Below are 27221 nucleotides of genomic sequence, written 5' to 3'. Positions count from 1 at the left end.
ACCTACTTCCAAGTCTAACACCTGGCCGGGCTCAGTACCCAGTACCAATTCTAATGTGGCTTCGACCCTTGTTGGCCTATTTACACACTGTGTCAGGAAGTCCTCCTGCACACACTGGACAAAAACTGACCCATCTATAGTACTCTTACTATAGTGTTCCCAGTCAATATTTGGAAAGTTGAAGTTCCCCATGACAACTACCCTGTCTCTCTCACTCTTATCCATGTAATGCTGCACCTCTACTCCAAGTTCATTAATTGAACAGAATAGAGACGGCTGAGCAGGCAATGTGTTGCAGCTGTAGTATGTGGGAGCTAGTGAATACCAGTGCGATGACTACATCTGAAGCAAGTGCTGGTTGCTCGAGGAACTTCAGCTCAGAGTTGGTGAGCTGCAGTCCACACTGCAACACTTCAGGGAAGGGGAGAGGTCCCTGAACACCATGGTTAAGGAGACAGTCACATCTCTTAGATTAATTATATCAAATTTGGGCCATAGAAAGAGAGAAACAAGGGTGGGTCTGTGACTGAGGTAACAGTGGGATCCAGAATTCAGATCTGGAGGAGCTGCAGCCAGTGACCTTGTCCAATAAAAATGAAGTTTTTGTTCCCAGTATAAACATGGGTGCTGCCTGCAGATGGCATGAGCAAATCAAGGGTTATTGGGAAAAGGCAAGAAAGTAGAGTTGAGGATTATCAGATCAGACATGATCTCATTAAATGGTGCAGCTGACCCAATGGACCGAATAGTCTTCTACTGCTCTTACCTCTTATGGTCTCATGTACTGTCTTTCAATCACTGCAGCACAATTGACTAAAACCTCCTGCTTTATCACAATTACGCTCCTCACTTACCCTCAACCAATGTCTCACACAGACACACTGTCAGCCATTCCACAGTGAGTCGCATTATCCAAATACCTCGCAAGACTCCCACTATCACACTTCGCTGTCTCTCACAGGAGCAGATCACAAACAACATCAGATGACAGTCTGCCATAGTGGTGGAATAGTTTATCTATATCGCCTCTTGCCCCTTGAAGAGAGCTTCCTGACCACTAAAGTAAGGGACAGAGTAGAGGGCATGGTCACAGGTGAGGCTGGAAGAGTTTCATTATATACCATCGTCTTTATCTCATTTCTTTGATATCGGATTCTTTCTCATCTCACATGCTCTGAATGAAAAACTGCCAATTCTTTCAATGCCCTCTTCTCTCTCTCTAATATAACTATAATTATGTCCTGCCTCTCAACACAAGATAACCTTTATTCCTGTTTTTCCTGCTGAGAATGTTGATGATCCTCAGGCAGTGAAGGGAAAGGAGTATTGTGCTACTGAACATATAGACAAGGTGCAAGAGTAGGCCACTCATCTCTTTCACCCTGTTTCACCATTCAATAAGACCATGGCTGCTCTGATTTTAATCTCAACTCTACATTCCTGCATATCCCCAATAATCCTTCATGCCCTTGGCAATCAAGAATCTATCCACCTCTGTCTTAATAACGCTTAAAGATTTTGCGTCAACTGCCCTTTGAGGAAGGGAATTCTGAAGATTCTCAATGGTTTGAGAGAAAAATATTTCCTCATCTCAGTTTTAAATGGGTGCCCCCTTAATTTAAACTTATAACCCCTGGTTCTAGATTATCACATAAGAGAAAATACTCTTTCAAAGTCCACCCAAGTTTCCTCAGCATCTTACATGTTTTGATTAAGTCACCTCTGACCCTTCTAAACTCCAGACCTAGCCTATCTAGCCTTTCCTGATGAGGCTATCCACTCACTCTCGGTATGAGTCTAATGCACATTCTCTGAACTGTTTCCAATGCATTGGCATCCACCTGTAAGTACAGCGGCCAGTACTGTACACAACACTCCAAATGTGGTCTCACCAATGTTCTGTCTAACTGAAGCTTAAACTATTTACTCTTGTATTTAATCGCCCTGGCAATAAAACATAATATTCTATTAACTTTCCTGATTACTTGCTGGACCTGCGTATTAATCTGTGAATCACATGCTGGAACACTTTGCACTTCAGAGTTCTGCAACATCTCAATATTTAGATGATAGCTTGTTTTCTTATCCTTTCTGCCAAAAGGACCCTTGCACATTTTCTCACGTTGTAGTCCATTTTCCCGATCTTTGCCCACTGATTTATCTGATCGATATCCCTTTGTGAGCTCCATACGTCCTCTTCACAACTCACTCTCTCACCTGTCTTTGTGCTATCAGCAAATTTAACAGTGATCTCTTCAATCCCTTCATCCAAATATTTTAAGTAATTGAAAACTGCCGAAGGCCCAGCAAAGGGCCTGTGACACACCACTCATGACATCCTACCAACTTGAAAATCACCCATTTAATCCTAACCCCTACTTCCTGATAACCGGCCAATTTTCTACCTTTGCAAATACATTACCCCATACACCACGAGTTTTATTTTTATTTTCCACAATAACCTTTCATGTGATTAGTTATCAGATTTCTCTGAAAATCTAAGTACAAAACATGCGCTGGTTCCACTTTCTTATTAGCACAAGGTACTTAAAATCATAGCTTAAACTCCAGCAAAGAAAAATGCCTTTGGCCCATTGCATCTGTGCTGGTCAAAAAGGATCTCCTACCTATTCTAATCCCATTTACCAGCACTTGGCCCATAAACATGTATGCCTTGGCATCACAAGTGCATATCGAACTACTTCCTGTGTTATGAGGATTTCTGCCTCCATCAGCCTTACAGATAGTGAGTTCCAGATGCCCACTGCTCTCTGGGTGATGAGGTTTTCACTCACATCTTCTCTAAACCTTCTGCCCTTCATTTAAATCTGTGTCCCTGGTCATTGATCCCTCTATCAACAAAATAAAAGTTTCTTCCTGATTACCCTATCTATACCCCTCACAATTTTACACATCTCAATCATGTTCCCTTTCAAATTCCTCTGGTCTCAGGAAAACAAACACATTCTATCCAATCTCTCTTCTTAACCAAAACACTCCAGTCCGGGGAATGCCTTGGTAAATCCCTTTGCACCCTCTCAGTGCTATCACACTGTCCAGAGCTGCAAACAATACCCTAACTGTGGTCTAACCAATTTCTTGGGAAGAACTCTAACAAATTAATTAAACATAACTTCCCCTCTGAGAAAACTTATCACATGAAAGGTTATTGTGGAAAATAAAAAAAAAAATTGTGGTGTATGGGGTAATGTACCTTGAACTTATCCAAGTGCTTTGTAGTTTCCTGCTTTCGGTCTCACTCCCTTTTTGAATAAAGGAGTTGCATTAACTGTTTTCCAATCTAAAGATTCCCTGAATCAAATAAGTTTTGGAAAATTAAAATCAATGCATCTTCTATCTCACTTGTTGCTTCTTTTAAGACCCTAGGGTGGAATCCTTCAAGATGCACATGCTGTCTGACTCCAACAAGCACCACATCTGATGTTGACACCCCAGGTATTTCAGAGGTTGGGTTAGAGAAAGGGTCAGCACATGGTGATGTATTGACCACAAGTGTCTAGGAACAAAAGCAGGGCCATAGGATGACACAGATGCCAACTCACCAGAGGGTGAGGTCACACAGTGATTCTGTTGCAGAGTACTCAGAGTCCAGGCTACTGACAATGACTGATGGACAAATGAAAGGAAATGCTTGGTGCACAACCTGCCAGACAGTCTGGGCACAAGGTCGCAGCTCTAATATTGTCACAGGGCTAGCACAATTCACGAAAGTCATACTGTTCAAAATGCTTTCTGAAATATCTAACAGTGGCCATTTTGGCTTTGGTGACCACTGTTGACACAGGCTTCCAGAGTAATATGTGGCTCTACAGTTCACTAACAAAACCACTGAGCCTAGAATGATCTTGGAAGCTAAACCTGCTGACCTCTGTCAGGATGACAGTGAGGTTCTCCCACCAATGACTCTGGTCTGTCAGTGTCCTTAAAGCTGCCGGCCAACCAGCTAGCTCTACCCGACCCAAAGGTTGAGTTACTGCTGCATGACTGGACGAGGGTTTGGTCATCAAATTGTCGTGAGTTGAAGCTCAGCCACCTTCATCTTCCCAAATCCTAGAGATTGGAGAACAATCTTGCTGGAACACAAGGTTAGCAAAATGATCATTCGAAGATACGCATTGAGGGGTGTGATTAATATCTTTGATGCTAACACGACTTAAAAATTGCCCTTTGTTAAATGTATATTGTGGTCTGTGTTTGTGTTTTCTATTTAAAGTAAGATTAATCTGTTTATAGTAAGAACAATGCAAAATCCTGACACCTGAAGTAAAAGAACATAATCAGATACTGGCACAGCAAATAATATAGACGCGAGGGAAAGATTAAGTTAAACTGGAGATGGAGTTCAACATGGGGAAATGTGACGTAAGGAATTAGATCAGAATATATTCTAGTTTATCGGTAACTAGGAACAGTGCAGGAAACAGAGAGATTTTGGTGTTCCTTACAAAAACATGAGGGACATGGTTAGGGTAAATAGGCAAGGTCTTTTCCCTGGGTTGGGGGAGTCTAAAACGAGAGGGCATAGTTTAAAGGTGAGAGAGGAAAGATTTAAAAGGGACCTAAAGGGCAAATGTTTCATGCAGAGGGTGGTGCGTGTATGGAATGAGCTGCCAGAGGAAGTGGTGGAGGTTGGTACAATTATAACATTTAAAGGGCATCTGAATGGATATATGAATGGGAAGGGTTTAAAGGGAGAGACTGCCAAATGCTGGCAAATGGGACTAAATTAATTTAGAATATCTGGTGGTCATGAGCGAGTTGGACCAAAGGGTTTGTTTCCGTGCTGTGCATCTCTATGACTCTATGTGAAAGAATAATGGTACAGGTTAGTGCTGATAAATTAAGCTAATGCTAATCAGAGCCTGGCAGCTGGGGAAATTTAAATTCAGTGAATTAATACATTCAGTTGATTAATAGAAATTAAATTGAGAATAAAACTAATTACCGATGCCATTGGGTACATATCGTAAAAGTCTATCTGATTCACTAACGTTCTTTAGTGAAATCACTCTGTCATCCTTATGTGGCCAAGTGTAGGTGTGATACCAAGGACTCACAATAATGTAGTGGAGTCTAATTTCTTTCTGAAATGGATAAAAAAAGGCATTTATAATTACAAATGAGCAAATCCTTGACTTGCCAGAAATAGCCTCACACAGAAAAACTAAAATAAATTTAAAAAGTGATGACTCACTTAAACCCAGCTTTGGTCAAACGTTTCCTGGAAAACTAAACAAAAGTGAAAAGAAGGGATCTCCAGCATTGATATGGTATCTTTCGCAAAAACTGGAAAGCCCAGGGCACAGTAGTCACTTCTACATTGCAGAAAACATGTCACCAATTTATATACAATACACTCTCACAAACATTAATGACCAGAAAATTGGTTTCCATGAGAATAGTTGAAAGATAAATGTGAACCAAGTGGTTGGAAAGATCATGCCTGCTCTTGTTTGATTGGTTATGTGAGAGCTCTTCAAATAGAGAGAGAAATTGAAGCTTCAGTTTAACAGCTTATCCACAAGAGTTGCATCACAGAGGGCAACACCTCAGGAGAGATATACCAATTGGTGGGCAAGCGGTCAGTACAGATTTACGAGAATGATACTGGCACGTAATTACATGGACAAATTTTAGAGACTTGGCTTACATTCTCTGAGTTTAGATGGTTGAGGCATATCAGCAAGAGCGCACCTGCTGGGAGTTGCGCTAACTGTGGGGGTTTAGGCAAGTGGGGAGGATGAGGAGTGCAGAGCTATCACTGTGCCTTGTTCGAGCCATTTTTGCAAGGTTTCCTGGCGATATCTAAGAATGGCTTTCAGTGAATACTGAGCTTTGTTTGGGAGGGCAAGGAGCAACAATGTAAGGGTAAGATCTTCTTTTCCCCTAAATCCGCTAGCTGGTAAAGGATCAGAGATAGCAGTTACTGGAGTGGTTCGCTCCTCCTGAAAGATGTGGGAGATCAGGGAGCAGTTGACCCACCTTGCAGGAAGTGTGTCTGGCTGCAGCTCCTCTCAGAGAGCATGGATTTGTTGGAGCAGCAGTTGGAGGCACTGAGGAGCACAGGAGTCAGAGAATGGGTTAGGTAGCAGTTTCAGTTGTCACAGCATAGGTGTAGTCAGGTAGATGGGTGACAGCCTGGAGACATAGGCAGGTAATGGAGGGGTTTTCTGTGGCTCACCCCCTCTCAAACAACTATACTATTGTGGATGGTGCTGGGGGCAATAGTCTTTCAGGAGAAAGTAGCAGCCATCACCGACTGCACTGCAAAAAATGGGTATGACAAAGTCCAAGCGAGTAATCATGATGGGGACTTTTTAACCAGGGGCACAGATAGGCATTTCTATGGCTGCAAGTGAGACTTCAAGATGGCAAGAGAGGAAGGGGAATGATATTTTGATGAGTGAGAACATCATGACAGTCCTTAGAGAGGCTATTTCTTGGGCATCGTCCAGTGAAGCTATATGGGTAGAACTGTGAAATAAGAAGGGGGTGATCACTTGAGATTGTACAGAAAGCCACCAGAAATAAGTGGGAAATTGAGGGGCAAATGTGTAGGGAAATAGCAGGTAGCTGTAAGAATAATAAGGTTGTAATAATAAGGGATTTTAACTTACCAAACATAGACTGTGACTGCCATAGCATTAAGGGCTTGGATGGGAAGGAATTTATTAAGTTCAAGAAAACTTTTTCAATCAATATGTAGATAGCCCGACAAGAGTAGGGGCAAAACCCGACCTCCTCTTGGGAAATAAGCAATGTCAAGTGATTGAGATATTAATGAGGGAACACTTTGGGACCAGTGACAACAATTCTATTAGTTTTAAAATAGTTATGGAAAAGGATAGATCTGGTTCACAAGTTGAAGTTCTAAATTTGGGCAAGGCCAATTTTGATGGCATTAGAAGAAACTTTCAAAAGTCGACTAGGAAGGCTGTTCACAAGTAAAGGGATGTTTGGCAAGTGTTTCCTGCTTTCTACTTGTATGTTTGGATTTCCTTAGGAAACACCAGCGGTGCTTCATCCGGAGGCTCACTGAAGATGCTACCTAATATAGTGACGAAATGTCTGAAAATGAACCTTCCAGCTCAGCGAGCAAACCTACATCCAGAACCTCAACCTGAGCTACGAATCTTCTAAAAACCCGGTAAGGAAGAAATTGCAGGTCCCCTTGCAGAGATATTTGTATCATCAACAGCCTGGGTGAGATGCCAGAAAACTGGAAGGTGGCTAATATTTATTTATGAGACCCTGAAGGGAAAAGCCGGGGAACTACAAAGCGGTGAGCCTGACAACAGTGGTGGATAAGTTGTTGGAGAGGATTCTGAGAGACAGGACATTTGGAAAGGCAAGGTCTGATTAGGGATAGCAAGCATGGCTTTGTGTGTGAAAAGTTGTGTCTCACAAATTTGATTGAGGTTTTTGAAGAGGTGACCAAGAAGATAGATGAAAGCAGAGCTGTCGACATAGTCTACAGGGACTTTACCATGGTCTTCCACGCGGTTTTGCATCGTAGTTAGTAAAGTTAGACCACGTGAGACCCAGGGAGAGCTAGCTAATTGGCTACAAAACTGGCTCAACAGCCTGAGACAAAGCATGGTGGTAGACGGTTGTTGTTCAGACTGGTGACCTGTGACCAGCGGTGTGTTACAAAGATTGATGCTGGGTCCATTTTTGTTCATCATTTATATGAATGATTTAGATGAGAATCTAGAGGTATGGTAAGTAAGTTTGCAGATGACACCAAAATTAATGGTGCAGTGGACAGTGAAGAAGAGCAGTTAGCCCTGTTGCCTCGCAGCACCAGGGATTCGGGTTTGATTCCAGCCTCGGGCGACTGTCGGTGGGGAGTTTGCACATTCTCCCCACGTTTGGGCAGGTTTCCTCCCAAAGTCTGAAGTTGTGCAGGTTAGAGGGATTGGCCATGCTAAATTGCCCACAGTGTCCAGGGATGTGTGGGCTAGGTGGATTAGCCATGGGAAATGCCAGGTTACAGGGATGTGGTGGGTCTGGCTGACATGTTGTTCAGATGGGCCAAATAGCCTGCTTCCACATTGTAACCATTCTATGATTTTAAGATTATCTAGGAGTACAATGGGATTTTGAATAACTAGTCAGTTGAGCTGTGGCGGATAGAGTTTAATTGTGGGCGGCACGGTGTCATAGTGGTTAGCACTGCTGCCTCACAGTGCCAGAGGCCCGGGTTTAATTTGCGCCTCAGGCGACTGACTGTGTGGAGTTTGCACGTTCTCCCTGTGTCTGTGTAGGTTTCCTCCGGGTGCTCCGGTTTCCTCCATCAGTCCAAAAATGTGCAGGTTAGGTGAATTGGCCATGCTAAATTGCCCGTAACGGAGTTGAAGGGGTAAATGTAGGGGAATGGGTCTGGGTTTGTGTGGACTTGTTGGGCTGAAGGGCCTGTTTCCACACTGTAAGTAATCTAATCAATTTAGATAAACATGAGGTATTGCATTTTGTAAAGATAAACCACAGTAGGTCTCACACAGTAGGGACCTGGGAAATATAGTTGAACAAAGAGATCTAGGTGTGTAGGTCCATAGTTCTTTGAAAGTGGAATCACAGTTAGAGAAGGTGGTGAAGAAGGCATTTGGCACACTTGCATTCATCAGTCTGAGCAATGAGCACAGGATTTGGTATGTCATGTTGTGGCTGTACAAGACACTGGTAGGGCCATATTCATAGTACTGCATATAGTTCTTGTCATACTGCTATAGGAATGATGTTATTCACCTGGAAAGAATGCAAGATGATTTAAAAAGATGTTACCAACACTGGACAATTTGAGTTACAAGGAGAGGCCTGGATAGGCTGGGACTTTTCCCCTGGAGTGTAGGAGGCTGAGGGGCGGCCTTATAGAGGATTATAAAATTGTGTGGGGCATATTTATGATGAATAGTTAAGGTATTTTCCCTAGGATAGGAGAGTCTAAAACTAGACGGCATAGCTTTAAGGTGAGAGGGGAAGGATTTAAAAAGTACCCAAGGAGCAACCTTTCCACACCGAGGATGCTACGTGCATAGAATAAGCTGCCAGAGGAAGTCGTGGAGGCAAGGATAATTGCAACATTAAAAAGGCATTTGAACAAGTACATTGATAGCAAATGTTTAGATGGATATGCTAAATGCAGGAAAATGGGACTAGCTCAGTTTAGAAGCTCTGGCCAGCATGAATGTGTTGGGCCAAAGGGTCTATTTTCATGCTTTGTGACTCAATGACTCTATTAAAATCAGGAGATATGTTTGTCCACAAAGTGCTTTAGAATCTGAAACTCACTGCAAAAAGCAATGGATGTTTGAAACTTTCAGGATGCAATCAATAGATTTTTATTAGGTAAGAGTATCAAAAATATGCAATAAAATCATTGCGATTCCATTCCAGTTGAAGATTTTTGAAACCAGTAACACTATAAACATACTTCTTTCAACAACACTGAATTGGCAGCCATTCACAGGTCGGCAATTACATATACATTTTGAACTGAATAGAAAGACTTAGCTCATTGATCTGCAACAAATGCTTTAACTGTTACTTTAGACAGATTGCCACAAAAGTACATTGGGATTGATCATTCATTCATACCCAAAGGCCTCACCAAATGATGTCAGCTGCCATCTTTTGAGGGTTTTGGTCGTTTTTCCAGAGGGGAAACATTAGTATGGGATGATATTTGTACATTAGTTAAACATTTAAAGAAAGTGAATTTACAGAAAGTTAAAGGAACTTACAATGGACAAAGAAATGGCACAGAAACCAAATTATTATTCTGTGTCTGTCTTTGCTGAGGAAGCTATAAGAAATATTACAGTATTAGAAATCCAAATGATTAGAAGAATGAGGGACTGAGCAAATTAGTACTAAAAAGAAGGTTGTATTGGAGAATGAAGGTTAATAAGTCCCCATGACATGATATGGCTATAAAAATAGTCAATGTTTTGGTGATTATTTTTCAAAATTCTATAGATTGTGGAATGATTCCAAGATAGCAAATGGGAGAGAACATGGGGAACTGTAGACCTGTCTGCCTTACCTCAATAGTAGGGAAAATGCTAAAATCTAAAGTCGAGGATGTAATGAATAGACACAGATAATCATGACCTGTTTATAGTCAGTATGCATTTTGAATCAGAAATTATGTTTGGTGAACCTGTTGAAGATTTTTCAAGAATGCTACTAACAGAATTACTAAATTATTATTACTATGGTAGGAGACTTGGATTTTCAGAAGACTTTTGATAAAGTCCTCTGCAGGAGGTTGGTAAGCAAAACTAAAGCAAATGGAATAGGGCTTATTGCACTGAGATGGATTCAAGTCGAAAAAGGATGTCCTGGAAAAGGACAGCAAGTCAAACTGAATCCTGACGAAGGGATTATGCCCAAAACGCCGACTCCCCTGCTCCTTGAATGCTGCCTGACTTGCTGTGCTTCTCTGGTGCCACCCTTTTTGACTCTGACTCTCCAGCATTTGCAGTCCTTACTTTCTCCTGATTTGAATTAAACATTGATTAACAGGGAGGTAACAGAAAGCCTGAACAAACAGATCATTCTCATGCTGGAAGACTGATTGGTGGAGGACAGAAAGAATCAGTGCTTGGGCCCCATCTGTTCACAATATATATCAGTTACTTAGAGGTGAGAACCAAATCTTTTCAAATTCACATACAATACACAGCTAAGTGAGAATTTCTGCTGTGAGGAAGATGCAAAATGGCTTCAACAACATTCGAATGAGATTTAGCGAATGGGCATGAACATAGCAGATGGAATATATTGTAGGAAATACAAGGTTATCAACTTTGGTAGGAGGAATGGTGTGCAGAGAATGTCTTAACAGGTTGTAGGTTATAAAGTGCAGATGTACAAATGAACCTGTATGTCCTTGTCGCTAGATCAGTGAAGACCACTATGAAAGGGAAACCAGCAAGTAGGAAGGCCAGAAGTATACTAGCAATGGGCTAATGCGTACATTAGTCATGATATCTTGCTTCAGTTGTATAGAACCTTGGTAAAACAAAAGCTAGAATATGAGTAGATTTTGTTCCCTTATTTCAGGAAGAATATCACTGCCATAAGGGTGAAATTTCACCAAGCTTGTTCCACGGATGGCTCGATTGTACTGGCAAGTGAGATTGAGGAAATGGGGTGTGAATGTGATATTTTCTTACCAGATAATGACAAGATGCTGGAGACCACTGGGCACTGGAGAAAGAGTAATGGAACTCAGAGAGGGCCTTCAGATGGGATCTATCTAACAACAAGAAAGTGCAGCCTGAGGGTAAGACGGAACATGAGAGGCCACTAGCATCAGTGCAAGAGTGAATACTGAATGGTCTTCAAACAACAGTGCATAAAAGAAATGTTGGAATTTTCAGAGTGGGGAAATATTAGAAAATTTAAGAATGGCTATGAGAATGGAGTTGCATGTGTGAAAGACTCTCAGTTACACCAGCCATGCCTTGGGTAGTGTGGCTTTGTGACTGCTGAGTCATTACATTGCCAGTGAAGTCTAATGCCAGATTGCCAGTGCTTCTCTGGTTGTGAGTCGGCTTTCAAAGATGGTGAAGGCACAAAAATTGGTAATATTTCAGTGGCGACATGCTGAGTGTCAAGTTGTTCCCAGAACGGCATATGATAAGATGAGGTTAGATTTGGTTATAAGGAAATCATCGGGTTTGGGATAGGTAGTTAATTGCATTTCTTTGCAATCATAATTGCAGGCTTCCACAATGCCTGGACCATGCAATATAAGACCATTTCAATGCCAAGGCTATGGAATATTGGGCCATTGCAATAACAGGACCATGCTATATCAGCCATCACAATACCAATACTGTGCAATATTAGGCCATGGTGATATTTGTTCATTATAATATCCCAGCATGGTAATATCAGATAATTATAATATCAGACCATAGCATTATTTAGTCACTTGCACATTATGTCCGATTTCCCAGTAAAACTTTCATACAAAGATGGTAAGCTGCACAAGGTGCAAATTGATTCAGATCATACTGTAAACAATGAATTTACTTTTTATCACATTCTTCAACAGTGGTAGAAGTGACCAAAATTAGTGGACATAGGTCCATTCATGATTTTTGTGTGGTATAGAATGAGTGATGAGTTGATCAGGATATCCACTATCAGGCAGGATGATACTGATATGCCCTACCTCAGGGTTGAGCGTACTCAGTGAGGAGATGGCTTGGCTCCCATTCATGTGGTTGCCAATAAGATTGATCATGGAACTGTAGGAATCCCAATGAGTATATTAATCAGTGATCATTTGGCACTGAGTGATGTCCTTTCTACCTCAGGTTACCCATGGAAGACCTTGGAGTGCAGGTTCATAGTTCCTTGACAGTGGAGTCGCAGCTTAGACAGGATAGTGAAGAAGGCATTTGGCATGCTTGATTTTATTGGTAGATGCATTGAGTCTAGAAGTTGGGAGGTCATGTTGCAGCTACAGAACATTGGTTCAGCCACTTTTGTAGTATTGCACACAAAATTCTGGTCTCCATGTTATAGGAAGAATGTTGTGAAACTTGAAAGGGTTCAGAAAAAATTCATGAGGATGTTGTCAGGGTTGAAGGATTTGAGCTATAGGAAGAGACTGAATAGGTTGGTACTAGTTTCCCCGGAGCTGAGGGGTGACCTCATAGAAGTTTATAAAATCATGAGGGGAATGGATAGGGTAAATAGGCAAGGTTGTTTCCCTTGGATGGATGAGTCCAAAACTAGAGGGCGTAGGTTTAAGGTGAGAGGGGAAAGATATAAAAGGGACCTAAGGAGCAACACCACACACTGTGGTGTGTGTATGGAATGAGCTTTCAGAGTGATGCAGGCTGGTACAATTACATCACTTAAAAGGCACCTGGATGGGTATCTGAATAGGAAGGGTTTAGAGGGATATGGGCAAAATGTTGGCAAATGGGACTAGATTTACATGATATCTGATCAGCATGGATGAGTTGGACTGAAGGGTCTCTATGACTACGAGTCTAAGGGAAAGGTGTCTTGGAACAACAAGTGAAGTTGTTTGCTGTCTCACACTGCTTTTGTGCACAAAATTCATGCATGGTTTTCTCTACTAATACGATGCTGCTGTCAGATCTTAAAGGTGTTTGCCTACCAAACAAATCAGTAATGTGATAGATGAGTTTCAGTGCTGGTATAATGTCTGGTATGTAGGCTGTACATCCCAATAACTGGCAGACTGTATCAAACAACGTATCCCATTGATCATTCACAGCTAGTAGCATGTCCCTTGTGCTTGTCCAGACTGTGCTTGCAAACTTGAGAAACGTATACCCCATCATTAGATGTGATTCTACTCTTGGAAATTGCTTCTTAAACAATTTGGACCAGGCTAAGCATTACACCAGAAATCAGTTTAAAATCATCAGCTGCCCACATATTTGAGCTTGCTAGATGCGACATGTATAAACACATAAGAGTCGGTTTTATGTTTGAAATGATATTGTCCTGGTGATTGGAGATAGCAGCAGCAGCAGATAGGACACTGCTCCTCCCGGTATTTGGGGCAATGGTGGCAATAGCAGCAATAGCAGCAAATTTCTCCAGCAATTGGAGGCAGTGGCGACAATTGCAGCAGCAGCAAGGATATGTCCCTTCCAGTGATCAATGTGAGACTGGCAGGCTGACCAAAACTCCAGGCCATGGCTCAGCCTGACTGCCTGCTTCGGTGGCTCCAAACACTTCTATGGAGATTAGACTTAGACTTTAACATCTGGACATTTTTCTTACTTTTTGGCTTTCTTTTATCTTTGCCAAGATGTTGCTGGAGAATGGCAACTTTTTACACTTCTCATTGCACTCATGCCGTCCTATACTTGAGTACACATGACAATAAATTCGAATTTTAATTTTAATTCTATCACTATGTCAATATAAATTGTTGGTGTCCGATGCAACTTTAAAGTGGTTATTAAAGTGGATTTTCCCTGAATTCCTCAGGATTTCAGTAACTTTTTGTGTCAGTGGTACTCCCTATGCCTGACAAGGTGAGATCCCAGCGCCCAGTGCTATCCATTCTCCTGCTTGCTATCTCGCCTTGAAGTGATCAGTGTTGTTTCTGATGCCTTAGAAATCAACTATTGTTTCAGATACTTGGGAATTATCAGTATTGACCCCGCTTCCTCTGTGACCTGCCTCCGCTATGCTATGTCTAGGTGCTGAGCTGGCTGACTTCGATGGTGTCAATGTGAGTTTGGGGTTCCTCTCTCCAGGCCGCCTGGAAAGCAGGTTATCACCCAGCTCGGATCTGTGTGGAGGGAGGGCGAAGAAACTGACGTCAGGTTGAGAGCTGTCCATTCATGCAGTGCTGAAATCAAATCTCAGCCGTCTCCACTCATCAGCCTTTAACAGGGCAATCAACACCTCCTCACAGAGACTTCTTCCCCTGTTTCCGATCAGCACAGCCATGGGGAGCACATTTTTGTTCGGTGAGTGAAGACATTTTATTCTCAGTGGTTACACTCATGTTGTCCGTTATCAGGGAAATGCAGAGACAGGGGAACGATTAACCTCAAATACTTATCCAAAAGTGTGCGAGTTAAGATGTATTTTTAATAGCTAAAGTTCCCAGGTTTTGAATTTGATAAAGCTTGCTAAATTCGTATCACTATCACGTGCATGTGATGGTTTAAGCTACTTTACCTTGTGTTAAGTCCCGTGACTTTCAAAGTTTTACAGAGTCATTAGCGATTTCAGTTTTTAGTTCCGATTGAAGAATGCTATCTAGAATAAAGCTGACTTTAAAACGTGTTTCTAAGGGAGTGAAACGTCTCTACAATGAAATAATACAACTTTCCCGATCTTTCTATCAAAACTAATCAATTGTTAGAAGGAGGGATGCTGTACATTGAAAAGCAGGAAGGGTTAGCACGTCTTGACTTGCACGACCTTAGCACATTCATAGAATATAGATAGAACATAGAACAATACAGCACAGAACAGGCCCTTCGGCCCACGATGTTGTCCTAGCTTAAGCACCTATCCATGTACCTATCCAAGTGCTTCCCTGCCAATGAAACACTTTTGCACTTTTAATCAAAATTTGGCAGCCACTTTATGCACAAGATCCCACGAGCAGCAATCCGGTAACGACCAGAACTTGTTTTAGCCACTTTGTTAGAACAAAAATGCACGCAGGGAGCTTTCGGAGTCAAGATTATACTGCGAAATATGTCATTTCCCATGGACAGAATGTCAAGGTGTAGGGGAGCTGTTTTGTGTAATGTTGGCGTAAAATAAACCGAGATCGTTGTCAAATGGTTACAAAGTGAAATTCATTTCAGCAAATGAAACAGTTTGTCTGATAATGGAGTCACTCTGTCCCTGATGAAATTTAAAGTGGGATGCTTGTGTGTAAATGAATATCCCCACGCTTACTCAGGGCAATAACAAAGCAATCATTTCGCGCACTAAACTCACGTAAGAGACATTTAGAGCCAGGGCTGCGAGGCAACTCCTTCTGGAACGGGCAGCTCCCATTTCTCAACCTCACTTAGCGAAAGGTCAGATCGGATTAGATGCTGGGGAGAACAGTTATTTTTCATTGAAGAAAAGGATTTACCCCAATTACAACTCAACTGAAGAAAATATCCTGAAGCTTCAATCAGACATTATACTCGTTTCTTCTCGAAAGCAGGTGTACCTGGAATTGAGGGAATTCTTAAAGTGGACTTCAATTTGACTGTATGCTGTAATCAGTAAAACTGGCCTATACCATTTTGGCGACATGTTAATAATTTGCATAAAACCATTGACTGAAATTTTAATGGGCAGATTAATTTGGTATTTTTAAATGTATCTTCAATTAAAGTTGATAAATTAATATCCTAATGACTTGCTAGATTTGTTACTCATACTAGAGTTTTAACAGTGTGTCAAGTACACCAGTGGATTAATAAGCATTTAATGTAAAGTGTTTTTGAATGTGTTGTTCTTTCATAAAGAAGGTACAGTCGATGTCAATCATCTTCAGATGCAATTGGAGTTAAACGACTCACAGAATTGAAAAATTACATTGTCAAGAAGGACTATTTTAAAATCCTCTTCAGATTGGTATTTTTTTTTTGTCTGGCTAAAGTTATGACAAGAACAATTCAAATTTAAAAAGTTGCAAAAAACACTTAAGGGTCTGCTGGGAGGGAGCAAGTTACATCATGATAAATTAGTACATTGTAAATAAATGATTTGATGGCCAGGAGTAAGAAAGTGAGCATTAGTGAGCAGTAATAGCTTGCATTCCCAGAACTACCATAGCTGATCAGAATCAGCACCATGTGAGTGCTTAAACTGCTCCAACTGGCTTATCTCTGTTCTTGCCCTGTCTACTAATGGGTGGAATGAATATTCCAACAGACTTCATGTTGGAACATGCAGACTTTGGCTCATTCGAGCCCAATGCAAACAGTCACCAACAAACACAACTGTTTTGACCACGGATACATTAGTCAGTCATTTATCATATTAATTAAAATAAGACAATGACTTTAAAAGAAATTAGGCAATTGAGGGAGATAATCACACAACTAATTTGAGAAGAGAGGTTTTATTTTGGTTCTCAACCTATCTGTTCAGATTACAATCCCTACAGTATGGAAACAGGCCCTTCAGCCCAACAAGTCCACACTGGCCCTCCAAAGAATAATCCCCCCAGACCCATTCCCTTATATTTACCCCTGACTAATGCACTTAATACTATGGCAATTTAGCATGTCCAATTCATCTAACCTGCACATCTTTGGATTGTGGGAGGAAACCCACGCAGACATGAGGAGAATGTGCAAACTCCACACAGACAGCTGCCCAAGCCAGGAATCAAACCCAGGTGTCTGGTGCTGTGAGGCAGTAGTGCTAACCACTGAGCCACCGTGCAGCCCATAAGATTTGTCTTATGTTTCCACCACCTGCTCTTATTTTATCCAATGCAATCTATTATCTATAATTAAATAATGAGGGCTAATTTCTTACATTGCTCATGCAACATATAGACCATGCAACAAAGAAGTTATAGCCAGACTGCTACCACTTCACTACGGCTACAATTATTGGAAGCGCTCCTGAGGTGATGAGCTTCACCCACTGGTGAAATGTAGGCATTTTAATTCAGCCTGTTCAGGCATGTCTAGAACAGATAGGGTTTGAACTCAGGCCTTCTGGCTCAGCTGTAGTGACACTACCATTGTGTCACAACAGCTCCCTTGGTGGTGTGTGTTCAGATCATAAAAACAGAAGTGGGACACTTAGGCCTGCTATGATCTATACTTTCAGTCAATCTACTCACCTCAGTTTGTGACCTAAAATAACCTTGTTTAACAAAATTCCAGCAGTTTCATTCTTGAAACTTTTAATTGATTGAACCTCAACAGCTTTTATAGTACAAAGTGTTTTGGTTTTCCACTATCCCTTGTGCAAAGAAATGTTTCCTGCAAACACCCCTGTACAACATAGTTCCAATTTTAAAGCTATGATGTGCTAGTCTGCAGTCTTCTACCAGAGGAAATAATTTCTCTCTGCTTATCCTACCAAATCCTTTAATTGTCTTAAACTTCTCAACTAGCTCATCCCTTAATCTTCTTTACTCAAGAGAAAACCAGCTTTGTTTATATAACGTCTGCTCACTATTTAACTCTCTTAGCCTTCGTATCAAAACATTTGACGTATCTGCTTCCCTTTCAGCCATCACTGTTTGCTGAGTTCTTTTCAACTTTTTTCAAGTCACTGTCCAGATTCCAAAGGTAGCAGAAAATATTCTTTTCTGTCCTAGTTACAGTGACCTTGATCAGATGGGCAGATGGGCTGAGGAGTGGCAGATGGGGTTTAATTTAGATAAATGTGAGGTGCTGAATTTTGGAAAGGTAAAGGACTTATACACTTCATGGTAAGACGGTTGGTGCTGCTGAACAAAGCAACCTTGGATTGCAGGTTCATACTGCCTTGAAACTAGAGTCGTAGGTAGGCAGGATAATGAAGATGGCATTTGGTATGCTTGCCTATATTGGTCAGTGCATTGAGTATAGGAGTTAGGAGGTCATATTGCAGCTGAAAAGAGCATTGGTTCAGCCACTTTTGGAATACTGCATTCAGTTATGGTCTTCCTGCTATAGGAAGGATGTGAAACTTGAAAGGGTTCAGAAAAGGTTTACAAGGATGTTGCCAGGCTTGGAGGGTTTGAACTAAAGGGAGAAGCTGAATAGACTGGGGCTATTTTCTTTAGAGCATCAGAGGCTGAGGGGTGACTTTATAGAATTTTATAAAATCTTGAGGGGCATAGATAAATAGCTGAGGTCTTTTCTGCAGGGTAGCAGAGTCTAAAACTAGAGAGCGTAGGTTTAAGGTAAAAGAGGAAAGAACTAAAAGGGACTTAAGAGACAACTTTTAAACACAGAGGGTGCTGTGTGTATGGAATGAACTGCCAGAGGAGGTGGTGGAGGTTGCTGCGGTAGCAGCATTTAAAGGGCACCACCATGGGTAAATGAATGGGGGTGGGGAGAGCTGGAGTTTGGACAAATATGGACCAAATGCTGGCAGCTAGGATTGGATTGGTTTGGAATACCTGTTTGGTGTGGACGGGTTGGACCAAGGGGTCTGTTTCCATGCTATGCGGCTCTATGACTCGATGAAACACGCACAACAATGTGGATTATTTTAAAATCATAATCTTTCAAAATAATGGCATCCTGCTTCTTCCCAAAACTCAGAATATCATCTCACTTGTACAGAGACTGCATTGCCTACTAGATACCTTTGTAAAACCTTGTACACCAACACACCCTGTATCTTCCCTACCTGTGCAAGCATTCAGCCTAGTTTACAGGAGAATTTGCAGAAAGACAAATCATTCTTCTATTGGCAAGTAGTTTGTAAAGTCCGAGTACAAATGTAAATGCTTAATACCATGGATTATAATAGCCATTTGTCATTGGAGATTGTGGAATGTTGCTGTGAATATTATATTTGCTTTTGAAAAGGTTAATATTAAGTGCCAGAAGCATCACCCATTATGATGATGTCATATGAACTTGTGGGCAAAACAGTTTAGGATCTCAAAGGAGTGAGACTGAACACCTGGTGTTCCTCCATCTCTAACAATGTCTTTTGAATTAATGTAACTTGTAAATAGGTAGCAAAATGCGATATCCAGGGAACAGGAGATTCGACGTTTCGGGCACAGGCCCTTCTTCAGGAATGAGCAGAGAGTGTTCAGCAGGAGAAGATAAAAGGTAGGGAGGCGGGACTTGGAGGAGGGGCGTTGGAAATGTGATAGGTGGAAAGAGGTCAAGGTGAGGGTGATAGGTCGGAGTTTCCAACGCCCCTCCTCCAAGTCCCTCCTCCCTACCTTTTATCTTCTCCTGCTGAACACTCTCTGCTCATTCCTGGAGAAGGGCCTGTGCCCGAAACGTCGAATCTCCTGTTCCCTGGATGCTGCCTGACCTGCTGTGCTGTTCCAGCAATAAAGTTTCAACTTTGATCTCCAGCATAATGTAACTTGTAAATAGGTAGCAAAATGCGATATCCAATATCTTGCTATCTACAAAGGACCCCAACTCTTCTAGTCAAACCTGAAAGTGGGTTTCATCAACCACCCTAGACCAAGCAGGTCCTACATTTAAATAGGGTAATGGAAGCAGTCTTCATCATGAGAAGCAGCTCATACAACAATGAGGGATGACAAGTCCATTTAAAAACCATTGTTTCAGCCAAATCATCAAATCCCCAAAAGAAATGGCACAGGAAGATTGGTCAGTTGTTTAGCTAGTAGGTTTAATTTTACACAGTGCAAAGGTAATAAAAAAATCATGGAACAAAGCAAACACAGATAATATAGACTTCAAATTTATTTGTTCCATTTTTCCTCTACATGTTGCTCCTTCATCCAGTTTCCTCATGTACCCTGTTGCTACCCAGCTCTATTTCACCACCACTGTTCTTTACCCTTCTCCTTCCTCTGGATTGTCACACTACTTGTCTGAGATCCACTATTTAATTTCAGAAATTTCCTCTAACTGGATATTTGGAAGCCACTGTCCTTGCAACACTCCACAAACACAGTATGTTAACGGTCAATTCCATTCATCTCCCTGCAACTATGTGGTTGAATTATACTGTTCATAACATTGGTGCTACAATAACCACAAAATGAGCTTCCAACTACACACATATCCATACCGTTACTGAGTGCATCTGTTTCTATGTTTGGATCATCAACATATCTCTGCTTATCTGCTGCTGAAAACCTCATTCATGCTTTTATTCTCTCTAGGCTTGACTAATTCAATGTTTTCTTGCTCAACCTCCATGTTCTACCCTTCAAAAACTTAACCACATCCAAAAGTCTGCTGCACTGGCACGCAGCCCCGTACCCCTGCCATCCCTGGGCTAGTATTGGTGCCCAGATAGGCAATGCCTCTGTTTTAAAGTTCTCATCCTTGTTTTCAAATCGCTCTATGGTTTCACCTGTTCCTGCCTCTGTGACCCCCCGCCAATCCTTCACACTGTTCCTGCCTCTGTGACCTCCGTCAATCCTTCACACTGTTCCTGCCTCTGTGACCTCCGTCAATCCTTCACACTGTTCCTGCCTCTGTGACCCCCCGCCAATCCTTCACACTGTTCCTGCCTCTGTGACCTCCGTCAATCCTTCACACTGTTCCTGCCTCTGTGACCCCCCGCCAATCCTTCACACTCTGCCCGCCTGTAATTCTGAGCAACCATTTTTGAATAGCTTCACCTATTGGTAACCAGCCTCTCCAGCCAGTGATTCTCTCCATAAACATTTCTGTCTTTTTAACCCTTTTTGCCTTCTTTAAGATGTTTCCTTCAAATCTCTACCTCATCTGTCTTAATGTCTATAGAATCTAGAGTCATAGAGATGTACAGCATGGAAACAGACCATTCTGTCCAACTCATCCATGCTGACCAGATATCCCAACCCAATCTAGTCACACCTGCCAGCATCCGGCTCACATCCCTCTAATCCCTCCCTATTCATATACCCATCCAGGTGCCTTTTAAATGTTGCAATTGTATTAGCCTCTACCTCATCCTCTGGCAGCTCATTCCATACATGTACCACCCTCTGAGTGAAAAAGTTGCCACTTAGGTCTCTTATATATCTTTCCCTCTCACCCTAAACCTATGCCCTCTAGTCTAGTCACACCTGCCAGCATCCGGCTCACATCCCTCTAAACCCTCCCTATTCATATACCCATCCAGGTGCCTTTTAAATGTTGCAATTGTATTAGCCTCTACCACATCCTCTGGCAGCTCATTCCGTACATGTACCCTCTGAGTGAAAAGGTTGCCACTTAGGTCTCTTATATATCTTTCCCTCTCACCCTAAACATATGCCCTCTAGTTCCCTAACCTCAGGGATAAGACTTTGTTTACTTCTCCTATCCATGCCCCTCATGATTTTAGGAACCTCTATAAGGTCACCCCTCAGCCTCCGATGCTCCAGGAAAAACAGCCTATTCAACCTATCTCTATAGCTCAAATCCTACAATCCTGGCAACTTCCTTGTAAATCTTTTCTGAATTCTTTCAAGTTTCACAACATCGTTCTGATAAGAAGGAGAAGCCCTTATGTGAATCAGTGTTAAATTTTCTTTTGCATTGCTCCTCCCAAAACCCTTGGGGCTGTTTATTTTATTAGAAGTGCTTCATCTAAATATGTCATGCAAGCTCACTGAATCTTCAATTCAAGATGGGATCTTCAAGAGCTATTACTAATTGCAAGTAGTTAAAGCTTGTATAAATTTCAATGGCATCCCTCTAAAGAGCCCAATTACTATTGTCCTGAAGGTGAAACACTTTAGCTTCATTCTAGGATTGGGAATGTTAAACTCAGGATTCCCTACTGCTACCCTAAGAAAGTAAAATCACCTTAAAATCATATTCCCACAGCATTAATAGCTGGATCTCTCCTTGTTTCCTCTCAAGTCCTCAATGCACCCTACACTTCAATGGTTTATTTTTATCCCTGAAAGCAACAAATCAATGTTTCCTGGATCTATTCAAATCGTGTTTTCAGAGAGCAAACATACAGCCACAAATAGATTAAGCAATGTCAATAACTTTCAAGCAAAGGGGCTCTGAGTGTTATGTTGTTATTGTAAACATCATACCAGAGCTCACCAAACATCAATATACAAAAGCTGATGGAGCCATGGATGCAGGAAATCCATAAATCCAGAATAAAACAGTAAATTTTGGAAATTTGCAAGTCTGGTGGAATCTGTAAAGCTATGAGTTTCAGCTCATATCCTTTCATCAGAGCTGAGGAAAGTTAAAACTTTGAGTAAGCAAAAGGAAAAAGGTAGGAAGGGTTGTGGCGGAGGGGAGGACAGATTAAATGAGAAAAATGTTTCATGTTGCATGGCCATTGTGAATGCAAATGAGAGCTGAGAGAGTCTGATTTTACAGAGGTTACTGCGTGACAGCCTATCCCCAGAAATGAAGACCAAGAATTAAGGAGGGAAGGGAAGAGTCAAATTACCTGAAGGTGAGGGAAGGGTGGAAATTGAAACCAATGTCAATGAAAGTTTTCTGGTTCAGATCAGAGCAAAAAACAACACCAATACCAGTATTTCTTCCAGGACACAATAGTGCATTCCTATGCGACCGCGCGCTATACAAAAACCATCCAATACAAATACACTAAAGTGTTGGCGATGTAATCACATTACACCAACAAACACTTTAAACGTTTGTGACTTAGAAACAGCATTCCCTATTCATACGACCACATTACGCCAATTCGTGTTAAGGAAAGACATGTTTTTGGCAGAACTACTTGAATCTGCCATTGTACCAAAACAGCTAACATCCCATGTAACTATGGCAACAATTAACTTTCGCACCCTGCCTTTCTTGATCCGTCTGTAATCATTGACACGGCTTGCCACAATATCCTATGATTTAAGATGTGTGATTTATATAAGTTTCATTATTATTTATTTTTGAGTTTGAAGTCTTGAATTTTGAGCTAGTCAGAAGAGCACTTCCAGAATGGTGGACACCCATGACCCAAAGCCAAAATACCTTAGCATCACATTAAGCATACATTGGCTCTAGTGCTCTGGAGCTGTTGCTGGTAGATGAGGATTAAGTTCATACACAAACTGGACCAGCAAGGCCAACATAACATGCACTGTTCCACTTGCCCTAACTTCCCAACCGCAGAATACCACTGCACAATTTAGCTTTGTCTATGCCACTTCTTGCAATATGTTTAGAATTGCTATCTGTATTCCCACTTTGGCAAAGGTGGCTGCAGGTGTTGTGAAGATATTATGAAATGTTTTGCCACCAAAGGAAAAAGACAAAATGGCAATGAGTGTGGAGTTGGGAGACATTGTTGGAACGAGTTGTAACCAAGCAAAATGAAGATGATTCAGTTGTAAGGCACTAATGTCCTATTTCTCACCAAAGAAAAAGAGTCTATGAGTCATCATCATCAGATGGTCAAAACAAGAGGTGAACTAGATGGTTGAGAAATATTGTATGCAGTAAAAGCAACAAGCAGCTACATGCAGCACTAGCGATGCAGAGCAGGTCAAAAGGGAAATCAAAGCTCAGAAGATTGTTGGCTGTCTCCCACCATCACCAGCAGAAGTGGGCCATGTATGCATTCCATAGATAAATGACAAGACAATTCCAGCAAAGTTGAGGAGGATGATCCTGGACAGACTTGTATATTTCAAATTCAGGAAGCAGCCACAATTCAGTGACCATTGGCTGCTCATGTGGATGGTCTTCTGGATTGTCAGTGTCATGGGAGAAAAAACATTCAGCAAAAATCAGGACCATCCAACTCTCTGCAAACCAAAAATTGCAAAGACCTTGCTTTATAAGTTAAGCAGCATCACGTTCATTCAAAACATCAGAAGAAAGACCATCTTTTATGTCCTAAATGCAACACACTCATCAGTTTTGACACAGCAATAAATCTGCACATAATCCCTGTCACATACATGATTCCTGATCATAAACAACAGCATTCTTAAATCATATGCTGGTTGTTTTATTGGTCTTTGCAAATTGAAATGTGCAAATTGCATATTGCCTTCTATTTATACCTATGATGCATTAACAATGATGAAGATTGTTTAACATCAGGAAGTAGACTGAGAAGGAACATCAGCACCTACTCCAGCTTGACATAATTAAGAAGGTTAGAGATGAACCTCCCCTTTGGACTCACTCATACAAATTGTCTGGAAAGCTAAGAATGAGAATCAGATTATAATTTGTATTGATATGTGACCACCAACCAAGTCTTAAAACAAGAAAAACATTAGATACTGATGATATCATTGAGAAAATGAATGGTTCAAATCATTTCAATTAATTTGACTTCAATGTGGGATGCCAGCAAATTGAAGCTTCAAAAGAGTGGAGCTATCTCACAGTCTGTTGAGTCACACCAAACATTCATTGATATGAGGCTTAACTTTGGAGTCAATTCACAAATTGAGTATAATTCAATTTGCACTTCAAGGATTGAAGGAGTGCTGAACATGAGGGAAGGCAGACTCACACATGGGTCATGCTGGAAATGTTCTCCAGTTTTGCCGAGAACATAATTTCTCACCATGATTAATACACTTATTCAATGAGAGCCAACCCAAATTCTTTGGTCAAAAGTCCAGAGATGAAGGAATATCACCTTATCCTTGGAAAGATGAAGTCTTAAAAATGTTTTTATCAATGTGCACCAAGTCTTAAGGATTCTTTATGGATTGCAATTACTTCACTCCTGACCTCAATACACTATCTGCCCCCTCCCCCTACAGAATTAAGCAAGTTATCAAATGGGGTAGGACTTCATCATTACGCAATCAGTTTATGTATCAGATCAGTCAACAGTTGATAGAAACTTGCATCAGTGCCTATTTCAACCCTGAGAGAACCACCCTACTAGGTATAATGCAAGATCAGTTGACTGACCTGAAACTACTGTGTAAAAAGGCAAGGCAGGGAACCCATGAATTTTCACATTTTCAAATCAACTTTGTTCAGTTTTGTTATTACACATCTCTGGAGTAGGTAGGACCTGATCCTGGATCTCCTGGCTGAGAGATAGGGACACTACCATTGCACCAAAAGTCCTCCTATTCATCACTATCCACCAATTGCTAACACTCATAGCTAAAAAACAGATAAAAGTATTTTACAAGCAGGACTTTACATTCTCAACTCTACTCATTTGGAAGTGAGGTAGAAATTATAGATTGTTAGTGAGTTTGTTCAATAATTTACGTAGCATATCGCCTACTCAAATCTGGTGTTGGATAGTCAAGCCACAAAGGTACAAGTTCCATGCTGAGCCTCTGTCAGATAAGTTAAACACAGCTGACTAACTGTTGTGGCATGCTTTGTCAACAATCCTATTAATCTTGAGGAAAAGATTGTTAAACAACATATTAATTATGTAAGCCTAAATGTGGCGCAAAAGTTAGTAAAACTAGCTGATAATCAAAGCAGAAGTGAAATAAGATGAGTTATTCTAACTGTGCATGAAAGCTATGGAATCACAAACTGGAAACAAATGATCAGAAATGTGTCTACAAACCAAATCATTAATACTCCAAGGTATTCATAATGTTTTTGTATATGCAGCATAATCATTGTGAGAACCTGCTGTCAACAGCACATGAAGGCTACGCAGGGACTTGTCAAAACTAAGGGAAAAGGTATGTGTCCCAGGAATTGACCAGATAGCTGAACACATAATCAGTCTTTGTCATCTCAAGGAACCACAATGTCACATTTTAAAAGCTCCATTCACTATGCCTGAACTAGCTCTAGGATTATGGTTTGAGGTTAGCATTGCTTTTTAGTGGAGATCTTTGCAAAGTGGTGAGCACTTACTTATTTGTCGCTGAATACAACTAGATTCCCAGTGTAGAAATACTTACATCGACTTTAACAAAAACAGTCTTCCTAAAGCTGGACCAGATGGTTGCCTTGTTTGGAAACCTTCAAATGTCTGTGAGGTGATAATAGGCCCACAGTCAGCAATGATGTATTCAGTAAGTTGGAGGTTTTAATCATCAAATATTCACACCCATTGGCCAAGAGCTATCACAAAAGTCAAAATGTAAACATTTCTTGGAAAAAGTATGTACAGCTGCAACTGAAAGCAAAAAAGCAAAACAATCAGTGAGTGTGGGCATAACTTTGAGATAAGGGGTAGAATGTTTAGAGGGGCTTTGAGAAAACGCATTTTCATTCAGAGGGTAGTGGGAGTCTAGAACCCATTGCCTGCAAAGGTAGTAGAGGCAGAAACCCTCATAACATTGAAGAAGGACAGGGTACTTATATGTCCATTTACAAGGCCAAGGTATACAAGGTAATGGGCCAGGTGCTGGAAAATAAGATTAGAATAGTTGGGTAATTGTTTTTGACCAGCCCAGACTCAATGGGTCAAAGGACCCTTTTCTCTACTGTAGATCTCTCTCACTATCACATTGCTCTTGTGCTATCTGGCCACATTTATAATCAATACATACATGAATGTAATTAAGAATTAAATAATTGAAGTGAAGCTAAATTCATCACTAACATCAAATTCAGAGGTATGTCACTAAAGCTAAGAGATAAAATGCTTGTGAAATGTGATGGTCATGCTGGAGGTGAATTCAATATTGAATCATTTGTAGTGGGTGACACAAAAGGATCAATAATCACTACTCAGTTCAAATCATCACACGACAAGGATTATTCTTCAGAAAACTGAAAATATCAGGAGTAAGCATTGAATCCCATTTCAACATTAACATCGCAGATGAAGAACATAAGTTAAATATGACCACATTTGTCAAATATAGTCTCGTATTGGTTAGCGAAAATACCCTAGGAGAAGGGCTTTTGCCCGAAACGTCGATTTTGTTGCTCGTCGGATGCTGCCTGAATTGCTGTGCTATTCCAGCACCACTGATCCAGAATCTGGTTTCCAGCATCTGCAGTGTGAGGAAAGTGTGCCAAGCAGGCTAAGATAAAAGGTAGGGAGGAGGGACTTGGGGGAGGGGTGTTGGAAATGCGATAGGTGGAAGGGGGTTAAGGTGAACCTCCTTCCACCTATCGCATTTCCAACGCCCCTCCCCCAAGTCCCTCCTCCCTACCTTTTATCTTAGCCTGCTTGGCACACTTTCC

At 41.2% G+C, this 27221-nt stretch overlaps 1 protein-coding gene across 3 annotated transcripts in view; it reads left to right on the top strand.

Moving 5' to 3' along the window:
* The first annotated feature begins 14417 nt into the window (after positions 1 to 14417).
* The window catches only part of gfral (GDNF family receptor alpha like), a 99326-nt gene continuing 86522 nt past the window's right edge, over positions 14418 to 27221 (top strand). For 2 of the 3 annotated variants that reach the window (XM_043687460.1, XM_043687462.1), the window contains exons 1-2: positions 14465 to 14501; positions 25686 to 25759. In XM_043687460.1, coding sequence (XP_043543395.1) covers positions 25720 to 25759 — 40 coding nt within the window. In that variant the 5' untranslated portion in view covers positions 14465 to 14501; positions 25686 to 25719. Of the gene's footprint in view, positions 14502 to 25685; positions 25760 to 27221 lie in introns of all 3 variants that reach the window. The other variant, XM_043687461.1, reaches the window with a different exon arrangement.

The sequence above is a fragment of the Chiloscyllium plagiosum genome, chromosome 3 (genome assembly GCF_004010195.1).
Source record: "Chiloscyllium plagiosum isolate BGI_BamShark_2017 chromosome 3, ASM401019v2, whole genome shotgun sequence".
NCBI lineage: Eukaryota > Metazoa > Chordata > Chondrichthyes > Orectolobiformes > Hemiscylliidae > Chiloscyllium > Chiloscyllium plagiosum.
The sequence above is the reverse complement of the archived record's forward strand: the minus strand, read 5'-3'. Positions and strand labels throughout refer to the sequence as shown.